The sequence below is a fragment of the Mytilus edulis genome, chromosome 4 (assembly GCF_963676685.1).
Source record: "Mytilus edulis chromosome 4, xbMytEdul2.2, whole genome shotgun sequence".
Lineage (NCBI taxonomy): Eukaryota > Metazoa > Mollusca > Bivalvia > Mytilida > Mytilidae > Mytilus > Mytilus edulis.
Genome location: NC_092347.1, coordinates 84,659,049 through 84,675,523, shown reverse-complemented (window position 1 = coordinate 84,675,523; position 16,475 = coordinate 84,659,049). Strand labels below are relative to the sequence as shown.

At 33.1% G+C, this 16,475-nt stretch overlaps 1 protein-coding gene across 1 annotated transcript; it reads left to right on the top strand.

The window, feature by feature from the left end:
- The first annotated feature begins 6,386 nt into the window (after nucleotides 1-6,386).
- On the top strand, nucleotides 6,387-14,812 carry LOC139520823 (uncharacterized). The gene is made up of 2 exons (XM_071313795.1): nucleotides 6,387-6,683; nucleotides 12,059-14,812. Exon 2 carries the CDS (start codon nucleotides 12,068-12,070, stop codon nucleotides 14,441-14,443), a length of 2,376 nt encoding a protein of 791 aa, XP_071169896.1. The 5' UTR covers nucleotides 6,387-6,683; nucleotides 12,059-12,067; the 3' UTR covers nucleotides 14,444-14,812.
- Nucleotides 14,813-16,475: the final 1,663 nt, after the last annotated feature.

Sequence of the window (16,475 nt, the reverse complement as noted above, 5' to 3'; positions counted from 1 at the left end):
TAAAACAGTCTTGAATTCATAGATTGTGAGGACAATAAGATAATGATTGTGTTAAAACACCTTCTTTGAAAATATGTAAAATAAATTAATATTCTTGTAAATGCATTTTATTTATTTGTTAATAAATAATTTTTTTTCCGTGTTTACCATACAAAAACCTAATACTATAGCAATTGCCAGTTTCTGCAAACTGGATGTATTAAGCAAATCGCTATATAAATTTCAACACACATTTGGCTTTATAATCTGTATGCATTCAGTTTATCTTTTGTATCTTCATATTTGCTTCCTGAATGTCTTCAATTATTATAACACTCGTTTTGGAAGCAGTTTGAACTCATGAGAGAGGTGATATAGACACATAAAACATGCTCTAAATCGAAACCATTCATATGAAAATTTATGTTTGGTGTGACCATAGGTAGCAATACACCGTTAGACAGTTAGTTTCTCATTTTGGCCATGATGATGTTTTTTTGTTTTTTTTTTTAAGTTTGTGTACAATAAAATTGATTATTTAGATAGATGAAGAATAATATAGCCTTCTAAATGGGTTTATATGAACAACAAGATTGTTAATGCAAGCTTTATATGCTATTATTCTGTTTGATAGACCGTATTTGTTTACATCCGTACCGCCCATAGGTGTATGTTTTTCAACAAGGATTTGTTCCTTGACCTTTTCAATTCAAATGTATGGAAAAATGAGCAGAAATGCATATGATTTTTTTTATCTTGATAGATAAATGTCTATGGTTCCAGAAAAGGTATCACTCTAGATAATTAAAGGATCGAACATATTTTTGGGACTTTTGTTTCATTTTCAATCCCATTTTTTTTTGCAATATTTGCTATCAAATAAATGCATATTGTTGTCATGGTTTCATCAAAATAAGATTATATTTCACAATTTTAGATTTTGTAAATCAAGTCAATGGAAGATGATGTTTTCATATATACGCACATGTATATCACAAACATTAAGTGTTATTTTTTTAAAAGCAAAAAAAAGAGGGTGGTAAAAGATTATGAGTGTCATTTTAATTTTTTTCTTAACTGTGTATTGCTACCATTTATCTCAGTATTGAAATTTTGTACACCAGACGCGCATTTGGTTTACAGATAAATCGTCAGTGACGTTTGAATTGAAAAAGGCAAAATGGCAAAAAACAAGTACAAAGTTGAAGAGCAATGATGACCAAAATTTCGAAAGATTTTACCATTTACAGCTAAGCTATTGCCTGGGGTAGTATTTGGAGATTTCAAAGTTTATAATCATGGGAAGGTCACTTAAAAGAGAGACAGAAAAGGAAATGATTAAAGGTAAAACAAATACCTTAATGATGACAATTCTTCAAAGTCAAATATCAAGCTCTAAAATTTACCTTACTGCCGTGTCCTTCCGCGAGAAAAATTAATATCAATGCATGCACATAGTTGTGCACAAGAAATAATAGTGACTGATTGACTGACTGTTAATTGACAGTTGCATTTTTTCCAGATATGTCACAGTTTGACGTCGCGAAAAAAAAACCCACATTATAATTCAAATCAATTGTAACGATAATTTTTATTGGACGTTGACAAATAAATAAAAGGGTTAGATTCCACGTTCTACCAGTCCGAAACTAAGAAAGCCACCGCTTTGAATTCCGAATTTTTGGGTTATGTTATTTTTCAACAAAAAAAAACAAGCGACAAAGTCACATTTTGGGCCTCAAAATTATTTTGTTTGGTCAAAATTGATACCATTCTGAAGAGTGCTAAAAGTATTAATACGTCTTGTATTTATGTTTGACATCCAGCGTATACATATCATGTCACATTGTTTAGATGGTAAAGAAAGGCAACAGTTGTATACCGCTCTTCGAAACTAATAAATAGATTGAGAAAAACAAAATCCAGGTTACAAACTAAAACTAAGGGAAACGCATCAAAATTAAGAGGAAAACAACGACACAAAAAAAGATGCAAAAAAAGTAAACACACAAAATTACTGAACTCTGCGGAAAATTAAAAAAGGAAAGTCCCAAATCAAATGGCAAAATCAAGAGCTCAAATACATTAAACGAATGGATATAAACTGTCGTATTCCTAACAGCTTTGAGGATTTTTGCATTTATTGCATTTTAAAGTTGGTAACCCGGATTTGTTGTCTCTCAATCGATTGATGACGTTTGAACACCGGTATACTACTGTTGCCTTTATTCAAGCCAAACAATTTATCAAAGGGGCTCGTTTTGTTTCTTATTTATAATTTATAACTGTTGATGTCAATGTCTTTTGATTTTGCGAGTCTTTGTTTACTCCTTGGTTTTGATTGTTATTGTCTTATTATAAAATGTGGCATTACAATGGAGATAACTGTCTTGAATTTTGAGCTTGACCTTCGTAAAACTTGATTTAACTGTCACAAATATCCGTTTACTTTGCTCCACTACGCGTCGCTAGGTAACTCAATTTGGGACTGTAAAATCTACGTCTTATGTTTTACGAAGGCCAAGCTTAACATACAGTGCAGTTGTCTCCTAGTTTTACGTTAGCAACGTCATTATGTGTCCCTATTACTGTCTCGTATGCCAACATTTATCAAAAACTAGGAGTGTAGATGAATGTGCACTTTGAGCTAGACAAAACAAAGAAAATGAACATTTCCTACTCCAATTTTATGAACAGTTTTGCACAAGGGGTATATCAAGAGCCATTTTCAGACGTTTTCTATGAAAAGAATTCCAGACTAGAACAGACTTGAAACTTTTGAGTTATAATTTTAAGAAGTTTATTGTAGTAATTTTGAATCGTGCGCATGCTTAATGATTCAAATGACATTTATAGTTTATAGTTTCAGTCGCTAAAATAGGCATTAATAATTTCATTTTTCGTTAACGGGTTTAAAATCTTGCGCTAAAATGGGTTATACTTTGGCGCAAAATGTCCGTATTATTGTTTTTGCTAAAATCTCCTGTCAATGCACTGAAATGTCCTCCGTCGATAAAAACTTAGTTGAAATAAATTGTCATAGTGTTTACCTCAAGTGGTTTGGCTTTGGATTCTTGGACATTTAATCCGACATTTGTGTGAATGCAGACCGATATTGTTGTCAAATTGGTATTGTTGTGTTGTGTAAACAGTTTGCACTATATTGGAAATCAATGGATCCAATTTTCAAAATCGCATCATTTTGTCAAACTTTGAAAAAAAACTTTTATCAAAACAAAATCCTGATGAAATAAAATTTCCGAAAATTATAAATTCACCACCAATAAACACAAACGTAAAGTATTTAATGATGGGTATTTTTCTGTCAAATGATTGTTTTCTTTCCAATTTTTAATTTATGAATGTATTGCTATGCAAAATAAAAGCAGAGACTTATAAATAAACTCATCATAGATACCAGATTTGAAATTTTATATTAACGCCAGACGCGCGTTTCGTCTACAAATGACTCATCAGTGACGCTCGAATATAAAATGTTAGTAAGGCCAAAAAAAGTATGAAGTTGAAGAGCATTGAGGAACAAAACTTTAGCCAAATACATACAGCTAAAGTAATCTTTTCCTGAGGTAGAAAAGCCTTAGTATTTCAAAAATCCAAAGTTTTGTTAACAGGTTAACAGTTAATTTATAACTTTGAACATATCAATGATAATTGAAGTAATCACAGAAGTGCTTACTACTGGGCTGGTGATACTCTCGGCGAATTAAAACTCCATCAGCAGTGACACCAACCCAGTGGTTGTAAATAAACTCATCATAGATACCAGTATGCAATTTTATATTTACGCCAGACGTTCATTTCGTCTACAAAAGACTCATCAGTGACGCTCGAATCAAATTGTTTTAAAAAGACATATAAAGTTCGATGTTTAAGAGCATTGAGGACCAAAAATTCCTAAAATTTTTACCAAATACAGCTCTACAATTGTAAAGAACAATTAACGTAGTAATTACATGATAATTGTTAAACATAACTTGTTAATTGAAATCATGCAACTATTCTGTTTTTCATTCACTTAACTTTTAGATACTAATTTATTTGTGTGCATCCATGATAATTGGTGTTAATGTTTTGCATATAACTTTCGCGAATGTATTTAACGTTAAAAAATGGAAATGGGATAATGTCGGAAATCATAAAGAAAATTAGAAATGATGTTCCTGTTAAAAATATTTATCTTAGGTCGGAAATACAGTGGACGGAAAGCAGAAAAATAATCAAACAAAAGGATTTTTTTCTGTAAAAAATATCTAATTTCATTAATAGGTACTACCATTCTAATATAATATTCATAATTAGTTACTTATTGTTATATAAGTAAGGTTTATACATAGTTTGATTTTAATTACTCAGTAGTCATTATTTTAGGATTTTCCCAGGATGTGTATTTTCTTTGCTGTTGAGATGAAACAGATTTATTATCATATGTCAATCAGTTAGATGTAAAGTTTATCACATGTTCTTAGCAGGAGGTATAATTACATCAGTTCCAATACAAATATACATGTCTTGTTAATTAGTGACCACTTGTGGCATTTGGCTTCCTTTGTCCTTTGCTTCTTGATATATTAATCTGGGTGCAGTTTTAACTCCTCCCACTTAGGAGTATCCCATTAAGAAGTTGTGTATTAAAAACCTGTGTATGCTGCCTTGAGTATTCATTTATCTAAATGCAGATTAAGCAGTTATAAGAATAATATTGGCTCTAATAGTGTTTTAGCTAAAAACTTGCCTCCCACCGACCCCTCCTTTCACCTTCAATATTGCCATGACAGGGGAATCAATCTCAGCACGGTTTATAGATTTCATTTATGAAATTTTATCACTGGTTGTTTCAAAAATGAATTTCTAGAACACTGTAACTCTTTCCACCATTCAATAAAATTTACATATGAATCATCTTTGAAGAAAATAAACTTCCTCGATACTACGAGTTACATCAAGAACGGAACTATTATAACGGACCTTCATACCAAACAAACGGACAAACATCAATTCCTTTCTCCTAAAAGTTGCCATCCTAAACACTGCTCCCGTGGTATCATTCAGCCAGGCATTGCGAATCAAGAGAATATGCTAGACTTGGACAACTTCGTAAACATCTAGTTGTTCGAGGATACAATAACAACATCATTGATAGCGCTTTCGAAAGAGTAAACAGAACTAGTCACCAAAAACTTCTTGAGTACAAAGATAAGAATAAAGCAGCTACACCCCTTGTACTCACTTACCATCCTGATTTTAAAAATGTGTCATCCATTGTTCAGAAGCATTGGACAATTATAGAAAATGATTTAAATCTAAAAACAGTATTTTCATCACCACCAGTCATGGCCTTCAGAAGACCTTAAAACATCCGTGACAAATTAGTGACATCTGTATTAGCAAAGCAGCATACTCCATCGCCCGGTTGCTACAAACAATGTGGTCGAAGGAATTGTTTGTGTTGTAAAGCTGCAAATACAAGCAGTTCTTTCATCAGCTCCGTTACTAAACAAAATTATACCATCTACTCTAATCTCAACTGTAAAACGGAGAACTCAATTTATATATTAACATGTGACACTTGTGGCATTCAGTATGTGGGAGAAACAATGGACAAATTTAATATTCGGCTCAATAACCATTGTTCATCGTACAAAACCAACAAAAACTGTCCTCTCACAAGACATCTTCGTTCAACGAAACATCCTTTTGATAATGTTACTTTCCAAATTATAGAAGTCAACATCGAGTGGGACACCACGACGAGAAGGAGAAGAGAAAACCTTTGGATCGACCAACTCCACACTTTAGAACCTGATGGTCTTAACGAAAAAGGTGAGAAAAGATACAGGAAAGATAAAGAATAATTTAAAACTAAGCATCGTCCTTTTTATCCCGTAATATTGGTCAATGGACGTTGCTTACTTCAACTACCAATTCTGTATTTTCAAGGCAGCTAAATCCAAGTGCAACATATACGTTGAGCTGCAAACGTTTCTTATCATCTACATCCGATTTCACCTGGATAGATGCACGCTTGATAAAGCTATAGTTGGTCTAGCGAAATATTGCGTTTATTTTCATCGTTTTGTAAATATTTTAAACATTCTTATATCTACATACTTATAGTTCTTCTAATGCCGAAACAATATATCTCCTTCGCTGAAGTGGAGACATAGTTTCATCAAGGTTGTTTATGATGAAAAGGGGCTATGTAACTTGTTGTCAATGAAAACAACAGAAACAGTTTATTAACATATCAATTAAAAAAAAAACAATACCACAGTTTTGTAATAATAATTAATAACCTAAATATTTGATTCGGAGGAATACTAATCCGTTCTTTATTACTTGACCTAGATCTCACTAACTTTGTTTTAATTACTTTCACACTCACATCGGCCTAAGACTTCACTGGTTCAACCATGTAAAAAGAACAAACACGTCAAGTGCATATCAATAGACTTATCAACTATCAGTTGAGTATTCGTTTAAGTTTAAAACAGATAACAGGAAGAGGAAGTAAGTAAATTGTTGAAATTCCAGTTTACAATTCGAACAATACTGTCGAACGTTGTGGATCACCAATTGCGAAAATCAATATCAGAAATTAATCAGATGTAACAACTTATATACCTTATTATACTGTAGAAGAAGACGCACAAAAGATAATGATATAAGAACAGAAGTTGAGAACGGTACGTATTTAACCCTTCTTGTCTTCGAGAAATCAAAATATGACCGACAAAACATGTAGAGACGTTGTAAGCCAACGTGATTGATTTACTTGAATTCTATATTGATTTGAAGTTTTAAATTTATAAATAAACAAATCCACAAGATATTCCAACCTTTGATGAAGCACTGATCTTTGTCTATTTTAAAAAGTATAATTTACATGTACATAATAGTCGTGCAGTAACGTCAAAATTAAAAATCAAGAGCATGTGTACTGGGTGTAAGTAGTTAATATATTTTATGTAAAAATAAAAATAGTTTGTGGGATTGAAATGTGTGCTCTCAATTACGAAAAGTTGATTTTGTAATCCTATCTTGTATATGAGACTTTTTCTAAATGTTAAGGGAGTCTCATTGCCACACTTGGTTTTTCATTGGACCACTCCATGCTTTAAATTGGACTAGATGTGGGAAATATGTATGGTAGACAAACGTATCATATATTTCGGTAAAAAAATAAAGTTAGGTTATAAAACGTAAAATAACAAAAATAACGATTTGAAAAAGAAAAAAAATCAAAACGGTAAGTTCCGTTTCAAATAGCAAAATAAAAAGCTCAAACAATTAAACGAATTGAAAACGGCTGTCATATTCATAACTTTACATAGGCATTTCTTATGTAGAAAATGGTAAATTAAACCCGGTTTTATAGATTATAAATTATTCATTGAACCAGTCAAGTTTTCAGTAATATATGGTAGCACTTTCATGAAACAATGACCTGTTAGTATAGATAACTGCGTGAATTGAATCTTATGTTATAGATAAGGACAGTGTATATTAATGTAATATCTTGGCTCAGCCTGAAAACCCCTTTTTAATCAATGTGATTTGATTGATTGACTAGTAAAATATCAAATCCTAGACTTAACATTGGGTTTAATAGATGGCATACACATACCTGTAATATTTTCGTATGCCACATGCAACTTCTTTGATAAACTGAGAATCAGACAATTCGAGATGGAATTATATCAACGACAACTTAAGAAAACCATGACGTTTTACCATATTCGAAACTTCATCCATATCAGATGAGAAAATGAAGCAGATTTGAGTTGTAGTCAAAGACGTTATTGGTAAACTACAAAAGGACGAACGCGCTAAGAATGAAAAATACCTATATACATTGTAACTTAACATCATGCTCCTCAAAATATTAGTCATAGCTGGTTGAGATGTGAATAAATAGAACAAATTGTGATAAAAGAGAGACGAAAGATACCAGAGGGACAATCAAACTCATAAATCGAAAATAAACTGACAACGCCCGACTAAAACTGAAAGAAGACAAACAGACAAACAAAAGAACACATGACACAACATAGAAAACTAAAGAATAAGCAACCCCACTAAAAACAAGGGGTGACCTTAGGTGCTCCGGAAGGGTAAGCAGATCCTGCTCCACATGTGGCACCCGTCGTGTTGCTTATGATATTACAAATCCGGTAAATAGTCTTAATCGGTAGGTAACATTCTTGAAAGGAAAGGGGATTGTAGTTACGACGTAAGGAACATATCCGATATCATTTGTGAAACGGTTGTTCCATAACGGTCAACCACCGCCGGATGACGTCCGTAAAATTTACGAAGGGATGATTTCAACTTCACCATTTGGAACTCTTGGTTTAATAACTTCCTTGTGAGCAGCAACCACCTATCAAGAAAATCATGATAGGAAATGTAAGCACGGTAATATTGTATCAATTGGGAGATGTACACCCCGTATGCAGGTGCTTCTGGAATGTTGCTACTTAGAAATGGAAAGTTCACAATTGGTAAGCTGAAATCATCTCTTTTGTCGTAAAGTTTTGTTTTCAACCGACCCGCATTGTCAATTTCAAGATGTAAGTCAAGATATGAGGCCGAGTTAACTGTATCTGTTGTATCCTTTATCTCTAGTTCGATGGGATAGATGCGTTCAACATAGTCACCAAATTTTGAATTATTTAGTGACAGAACGTCATTTATATAGCGGAAAGTAGAGTTAAAGGATATTGCCAACTTCTTATCTTCATTCCTAAGAAGATAAACTATGTCAGAAATGATACAAAAAAATGTCAGATGAATGGTCAAAACAAAGCATGTTTACTTCATGGAATAGGTATGAGACAATTACATGCAATGACTACAACAAACAAAACAAAACATACAGTTAAAATTAAATGTATCGATGGTATACACTTACCTTGTTTGTGAAAAAATGTGTGATATATAGAATCAACTTTTATAAGTTGATGTTTGTTTCCAGTTGACAAATGGACTTTCTCTGTAGTTTCTACCAACAAAGATCATTATTTAGTACCTGTACTTGAAACTAAACTTTGGTCTGTACAAATGGAAAAAAGCCCCAATACAAATGTTAATGAATGTTTTTACAGAATGCTCGTTTTCATACACCGTGGTACCTGGTAGTCCCTTTTATATATGATTATCAGAGAAAGGGAAGTAAGTCGTTGCAACAACATAATAACTTCAGTGCAGAAGCTGACAAGACTGTGATAACTCCATAGAGCACAATAAAAATGAAGGGATATTTTCACAGAGAGCTACCTATCCAACCAGTGTGTGATAAGATGCATTCAACGATGTATGTTGCGTAATGCGTTGATTTATGCTTGCAACACCAAGTCAAGTACAAAAGTAATTGAAAGTGTTTCTTTTACATCTATTGTTCTTGAACCAGTTTTAAATATTATTTATAATGTTCTTTTATGAAACATTGATTGTTAGTATAGATGGCAGCCCATGTGACTGCACACTTATTTTGTGCAACAAAAAAGTATTTTTATATAGATGAACATCGTTTATCTATTGTCCCATCTTGGTGAACACAGCATGTACACATATGTCCACAAGAGGCTTTTGAGGTGATTGCTGAATAAAATATTAAACTCTACACTAAGACTTCAACCGACCTGTAAGAAATGAACGCGTGAATGTTCGATGCATTTGAACAATGCCCAAGCCCATACATAGGATAACACTCTTGTCTTATTCCATGCAATAATATTCATTACCAAAACATATACACATGGTTAAGAAAATCTGAACCGGCTGAAAAAGGAGAATAAAAGTCAGGTGTCAAATTCATTTTGTGGAAAATGATTTAAACATCGCTGCGGGATTTTTGAAAGGCGCTAGTATCATCAACTTTTTTCCCTTTTCATTTTCTTGGAAATAGAATGCTTTATAATAAATGTATGATACCACGTGTACTTGTGAGCAAATGAAACAAACAACATAAATCATGCATGGAAAATAAATACATAGCAACAAGCTAAGATAAAAAAATTGCCCATTTGGTCTGATATTAACCAACAGGGTTGTTAAATCTGCAATGTCATTGATTTCAAATTTGTTTAACCCAAGACGTTATATAAACTTAAGTTGGAACTAAAAAATAATATAATTAAAATTTTGAACGCATTTGTACATATTTGAATATGAAATTCTCGATATTGACTCGCCTTATCAAAGAAAACACTTATATTATTTTGGAAAAATAAAAGTGTAAATAGAATCCATTAAAAAGTAATTGAAGATATACAAAGAAGACAAGAGTGAACATGCTAAGATTTCTAGCCTGCTTTACTGATCGTTGATGTCATGCAGAAAGTATTAAAGATAAAGGTTGTACTACAAGTATCCCATAAGCTTATCATTTTTAATGATCTATAACAATGAGATCAAGAATTCCTTTCGGACAAACACGCACACCTCACAATTATTCAATACACGAAATATAGTTGACCTATTGATTAACGTCAATAAAAAACTGACCAAAACACAAAAACTTGAAATTGATCAATAAATCATAAAAATGAGTCAAGATCAGATATAAAAGAGGGACGAAAAATACCAAAGGGACAGTCAAACTCATAAATCTAAAACAAACTGACAACGCCATGGCTAAAAATGAAAAAGACAAACAGAAAAACAATAGTAGACATGACACAACATAGAAAACTAAAGAAAAAACAACACGAACCCCACCAAAAACTAGGGGTGATCTCAGGTGCTCCAGAAGGGTAAGCAGATCCTGCTCCACATGTGGCACCCGTCGTGTTGCTTATGTGATTACAAATCCGGTAAATAGTCTAATTCGGTAGGTCACATTCATGAAAGGGAAGGGGATTGTAGTTACGACGTAAGGAACATATCCGATATCATTTGTGAAACGGTTATTCCATAACGGTCAACCAACTCGTGATGGCGTCCGTAAAATTTACGAAGGGATGATTTCAACTTCACCATTTGGAACTCTTGGTTTAATAGCTTCCTCGTGAGCAGTAACCCTTTGTCAAGAAAATCATGATAGGAAATGCAAGCACGGGAATATCGTATCAATTGGGAGATATATACCCCGTATGCAGGTGCTGCTGGAATGTTGCTACTTAGAAATGGAAAGTTCACAGTTGGAAAGCTGAAATCATCACTTTTGTCATAAAGTTTTGTTTTCAACCGACCCTCATTGTCAATTTCTAGATGTAAGTCAAGATATATAACCTGCCAGACGGCCATTTACCCGTAACAATCACTCCACACACCAAATATAGTCGACCTACTGCTTAAAGTATCTTAGAAACAAACTCATAGCGTAACTAAATTGATTGTCGAAATGTACATCTGGTGCAGAAAATTTGGTAACGTTTATGTTATTAAACCTTGAATCATTGATCCATGAAATGATCCATGAATACAGGTCAACCCTGTATGACATATGACATTCATATAGAGATTGCAAGGAACCCATATACCAAATATAGATATCCTATCACAAGTAATAAGAGAAAAATTCACATGAAAAAGTAATATTTTTTTCAAGCATTCTCTGAACCATGACTTTTGTTGCATGCGAGACATACACTACCGAAATCCAGGCATATTAAAGACTTCATACAAAACAAAACCAACAACATTACAATTCGACTTTAATTTGCTTAAAACACCGTGGTATCAAGAGACAGTTATGATGGAGTCAGGACAGACGAAATCAATTCCAATGCTCCTTCTTTCAGCAAGGAGAGAAGATTACATATTTAACATATTTAACAGTATTATTGTTGCCTAATTATGATTCAAATCTAGACTAAGTATAACTTTTCTCATATTTAATTATATAAAATTCGATACTAAATGAAAGGGGGACTTCACTTTCCAAAATGGATAGACTTGAAAGATCAAATAACCAAAAACAAACACAGTATTGTATAAATTTAAATGCTTGTTGAATTTTTTAACGCGGATTTTAATGTCTTAATCAGTATTGAAGTCATTTCTGATTTATAGAGCAATATAATACAATAAAATTTCTTATACTTATATATTTCAGCATTTAACAATGAACGAAGAAGAGAAAAATACTTTTATGATGGAAACTATGCGAGCAATTGGATTTTCAAAGACTGAGGTCAACGTTAGACGTTTGAAATGGAATTATCTTTGTTTTACAGATAACTTATTCCAAATATATGACGAAGACCTTCTTGAAACAGTACATACAGGTAGTGCTGCCGACGGAATGACGGGTGGCCCCTATTTTAGTGGTGAACCAAGTGATTTTGACTCTATGTTAGTTCTGAAGCGCGTGCAGCTACTTTCTGACGATGAGTCAGTCGATGTGTTATACACCCGTGAAGATATAAAGACTGATTTTTCGGAGGATGATATCATGAGGTTTCAGATAAGAGTCCAAGCAGAAGCAGATCGAGAGTTTCCCGGATATTATTTATTAAAAGTTGTGCAAACGTATGTCGACCCTGAGGTTTTCATAAATAAAGATGGACATTATTATTTGCAAAATTATTTAGGTAGATTAGAAAAGACCATTTATGACTTTGCAAATAGGTCGGGTTTAATACAAGAAGACAATTATCCACTCAAACGCTCATTTAAAACTTCTTTGCGTAGTCCCCACGGTCCTGCTTCTACTTCAAAGGGTTCCGAAACAGGACAGTCGTTACAGCATATAAGGCAAATGGTTGGTAGAAAAGATAAACAAATAGAAAATTACATTGAATTCGAGATGGATAACGTGGATGCTGTGTTGTATAGAGGTTGGCCAGAGGAAGCTAACTGTTGGATATCGCGTTTTCGGCCATCTGGTTGGCCGAATAGACGCACAATAGAAAAAATATGCAGCTCTCCGAGTTATTTGGCACCTGCTGGTCACTTTGATAGTCATGATCGAGAAATTCAATGGAGACTGTCTTTTAATCACGCTGAACAGATTCTTGTTGAAGAATTTTCTGAAGTTCAGATAGCAACCTGTGCTCTGTTGAAAATTATTCTGAAAGACTATATTAAAACAAAAGATAAAGACACGGTACTGTCATCCTACATCATGAAAACTATTGTGTATTGGTGTTCAGAAAAGTATGAAGACGAATTCAAGGACACAAATTTCTTTCCATTTACGGTTTTCTGTCTGAAAATGCTACGAAAATGTATAACAAATAGGCATTTACCTAACTACTTTATAGAAAATAGGAACATGCTTAACTCGAAATTCACCAGCGAAGCTGCAACTTCTTTGATTAAAGATTTAAACATCTTTATAAATGATATAACTGAAGTCGTTGTGCTGCTGTCATTCCAAAAAATTTTCACACGAAGTTCAGAAGACCGGTCCGTGCTGCAGATGGCAAAATGTCAATCAATAGCTCTCGGTTGGCTAGAAGCCCGTTTAGGAATCTTAGAACGACTATTCTTTATCGGAAGCAACAATAGCTTATGGCAAAATTATGTTCCTTATAGACCAAAAGAAAATCTAAATAGATTTACCTTGCTCCTCAAATACGCCGAGAAATTTCCAGGAAACTTATGGTTGTTCAAGAGACTTATAAAGCACTGTATGGGGATGTTGTCTTATAGTGTGTATCTGAGAGAAAGTAGAGGATGCCCTGGCTATTTACAAATGGCAAAAGAATTACTCGAACAGACAGAAGAAGTTGATGGTAGTGGCTTTCCATTGAAAACAGCAACATTTTACTATGATGAGGGTGAAATAGATCATGCAGTCGAAATTTGCGATCGAGTTTTGAATAGAGGTGCACAGGTCAAGCATAGAGGCAGATACGTTGATTACTTGTACGAAATTATGAAAATTTTAATCAATCAAATTATAAAAACAGATGACCAAGAAGTTTTAGATCGTTTGATGGTAGATATAGAGAAAGACATCTCTGGTTTTCAAGATTTCACAATATTTTATTCTAGGAACAAGTCGGAGTTTGAAATGAGTCTGCTTAATGCACCGTCAATAGTTTGTGGAGAGATGTGTTTCGATGTCATCTTCATGGCTGCTGAAATAGAGATGCTACCACTTCCTTTACAATTTGAAATCGTATCGAATGGCATTTTCACATCTTTACCCATAGAACAAACGCTTGGACTACGCATACACCCCACGCTGTATGCACTGTTCCTAAAATTCATGTGTTCCTATAAACAAAGAGACGAAAGTAGCTGCAGAAAAGTAATATCAACCATGACTGTTCTCCAATTGCAAATAGAGGAATATTATCATGTTTTATTTCACAACTTGATGGCAAACTGTTTTGCCATTTTGGCTGAAAAGGAAGCAGCGGCTTTTCATATCATGGAATCTTTAAAGATTGACCCAACAACTAACAATGTGTCATTTTGGTACCTGTCAGCTGCAATTAAAAACTTTATGCCATTATTCCATCAATTTAATCAGGATGCTGTTAATTAAGAACATAGATGCAAAAAAACTTAAGCAATGAATATATAGATTACAGTGAAGTCCCAAAATTTAAAGTAATAACTTTTCAAATTAAAAAAACTTTGAAGGGGGAATATACATAGCATTGTGATGATTTTAAAACCAATGGCTCCCATGCGCCTAAAACCTTGTTAAAACATGCTACTTTGAGAAGATTTTTTTCCAATTAGTTATGTTTGCTTATTTGTAGATGTTATTTAGGGTCATATTTGCAGGTCTTGTAATGATGATTATTTTTACTGTGAACGGTGTATACCTTGTATCTATGAAAGTTTTTGAGATGATTTATTTTAACAACAATAAATCCTATACCTAGTGTGAAAACTAGTGTGACAATTTTACCATTTTGAATTTCTTGATGATAATTTTTGCTTTTTAAAGTTTTTAACTACTTAATTGTTTTTGTCAAAAATGCAAAAATGAATAAAAAACCTCATTCACAAAAATAACTTCTATGAGGTGCATGAAGTAGATTGACAATTTTGTCCATTATGAATGATATGTAAATCTTCTTGTTTTTTGCTGCTTTACCATTCCTCTCCATCTATTACAGTTATACAATAGCTGAAAAAAGGGGGATTCAGGGGCATTAACTCTTCCCAGTGGTCAGTTGTGGATTCAATAATGTAATATATCTTTATTTGCTGAACATTTTTGCTAATTATTAGTGCATTCAATCTATCATTGTTTCTGCCAAAAATATCACAACAAACTTTCTAAAATTTATCGCTAATTTACAAGATTCTTTATATAAGAAGTTAATTGAAATTTTTAAGGATGTCTGTGCTTTACATCTTTTCTCTATCTGTAATGATTTCTGCACCAAATGGATAATTTCAAACATCAAAATAATATCTGTACCTTTCGAAAATAGCATTTAGATAAGCAGTGTAACTTGTCTAATCCGACACACAGGGGACCAGAAAAAAAGTTGGATTAAGCAGGGTGTCAGAATACTCAGGTTTGTTCTGAAAGGATAGATATAGTTTGGGACCATAAAAATGTGTCAGTTAAAGCAGGATGTTGCAATAATCAGATGTCGGATTAGTCAGGTAACACTATATATGTATTTAATAGCAATAACAGTTAAGGGTGAAAGATAAGGATTAGATCATATTCTTGCAACCCTGTACTGTACTGCATGAAACTATTTATAATTCATATCAAGGCTGATAAAATGAATATTTATAACTATCTTTAGGTGCTTGTATTTGCCTAAATGAGTGTGGATTGGTATGTCTGGTTTTATTGTCTAATGAAATCAAAAGGTTAAATGTAGGGACTGCAACAATTGTGTGTATAATTTGCAGAAGAAAACAAGACTATCTAAATGCCTAATTTAAAATGGTTACCAATTTAACTTGTCATGTCCTTCATCAAATCAGTAACTGAGTTTGTGTTGTGAAAATGGTTGCATGTGAAGCTTTTTGCTCTTTTCTTACTTTTTTAATTTGTGATTTTTTTTCCCTTTGATCTGGATCCCAATTGGTTGGTCAAACAAGAGCTTTAATTTTAGGTGAGGCTACTTTAATGCTTCTGCAGTCGAATAAGTCCAAGAGACTGCTTTGCTTTTTTATCCCATTTTCAGGTTGATTAAAGAGTAAGGGCTAAAAGTTTTGTCAGGTGAGTGATGAAATTTATTAGTGAAGTCTAAAGAATTTTGTTGTTGTTTAACACTGATAATAATGCATTTATCAGGGTCAAAATGCATGAGCCAGTCCTATGTACATCTGCTGTCAGACTTATTTAGACTGTTTTCTGCTCTTTGGTTGAGTTATTGTCTCTTTGACACATTCCCTATTTCCATTCTCAATTTTAATTTTTTATATGTGTAATCTGGTTTCTTAATTTCCCAATAAATAATGCTAATAAATAAAAAAATATAATCTGCAAATAATCTTATGTACTCATAGAATATATCCTGCCAAATCTTAAAATAATAAATTGGTCCAAGCAGCACTGAGCCTTGTGGTACTCCAGATGTTTCAGGAATTGTATTAGA

What these genes read in the sequence shown, in the direction of transcription:
- LOC139520823 (XM_071313795.1), top strand. Translation starts at nt 12,068, where the DNA reads ATGAACGAAGAAGAGAAAAATACTTTTATGATGGAAACTATGCGAGCA.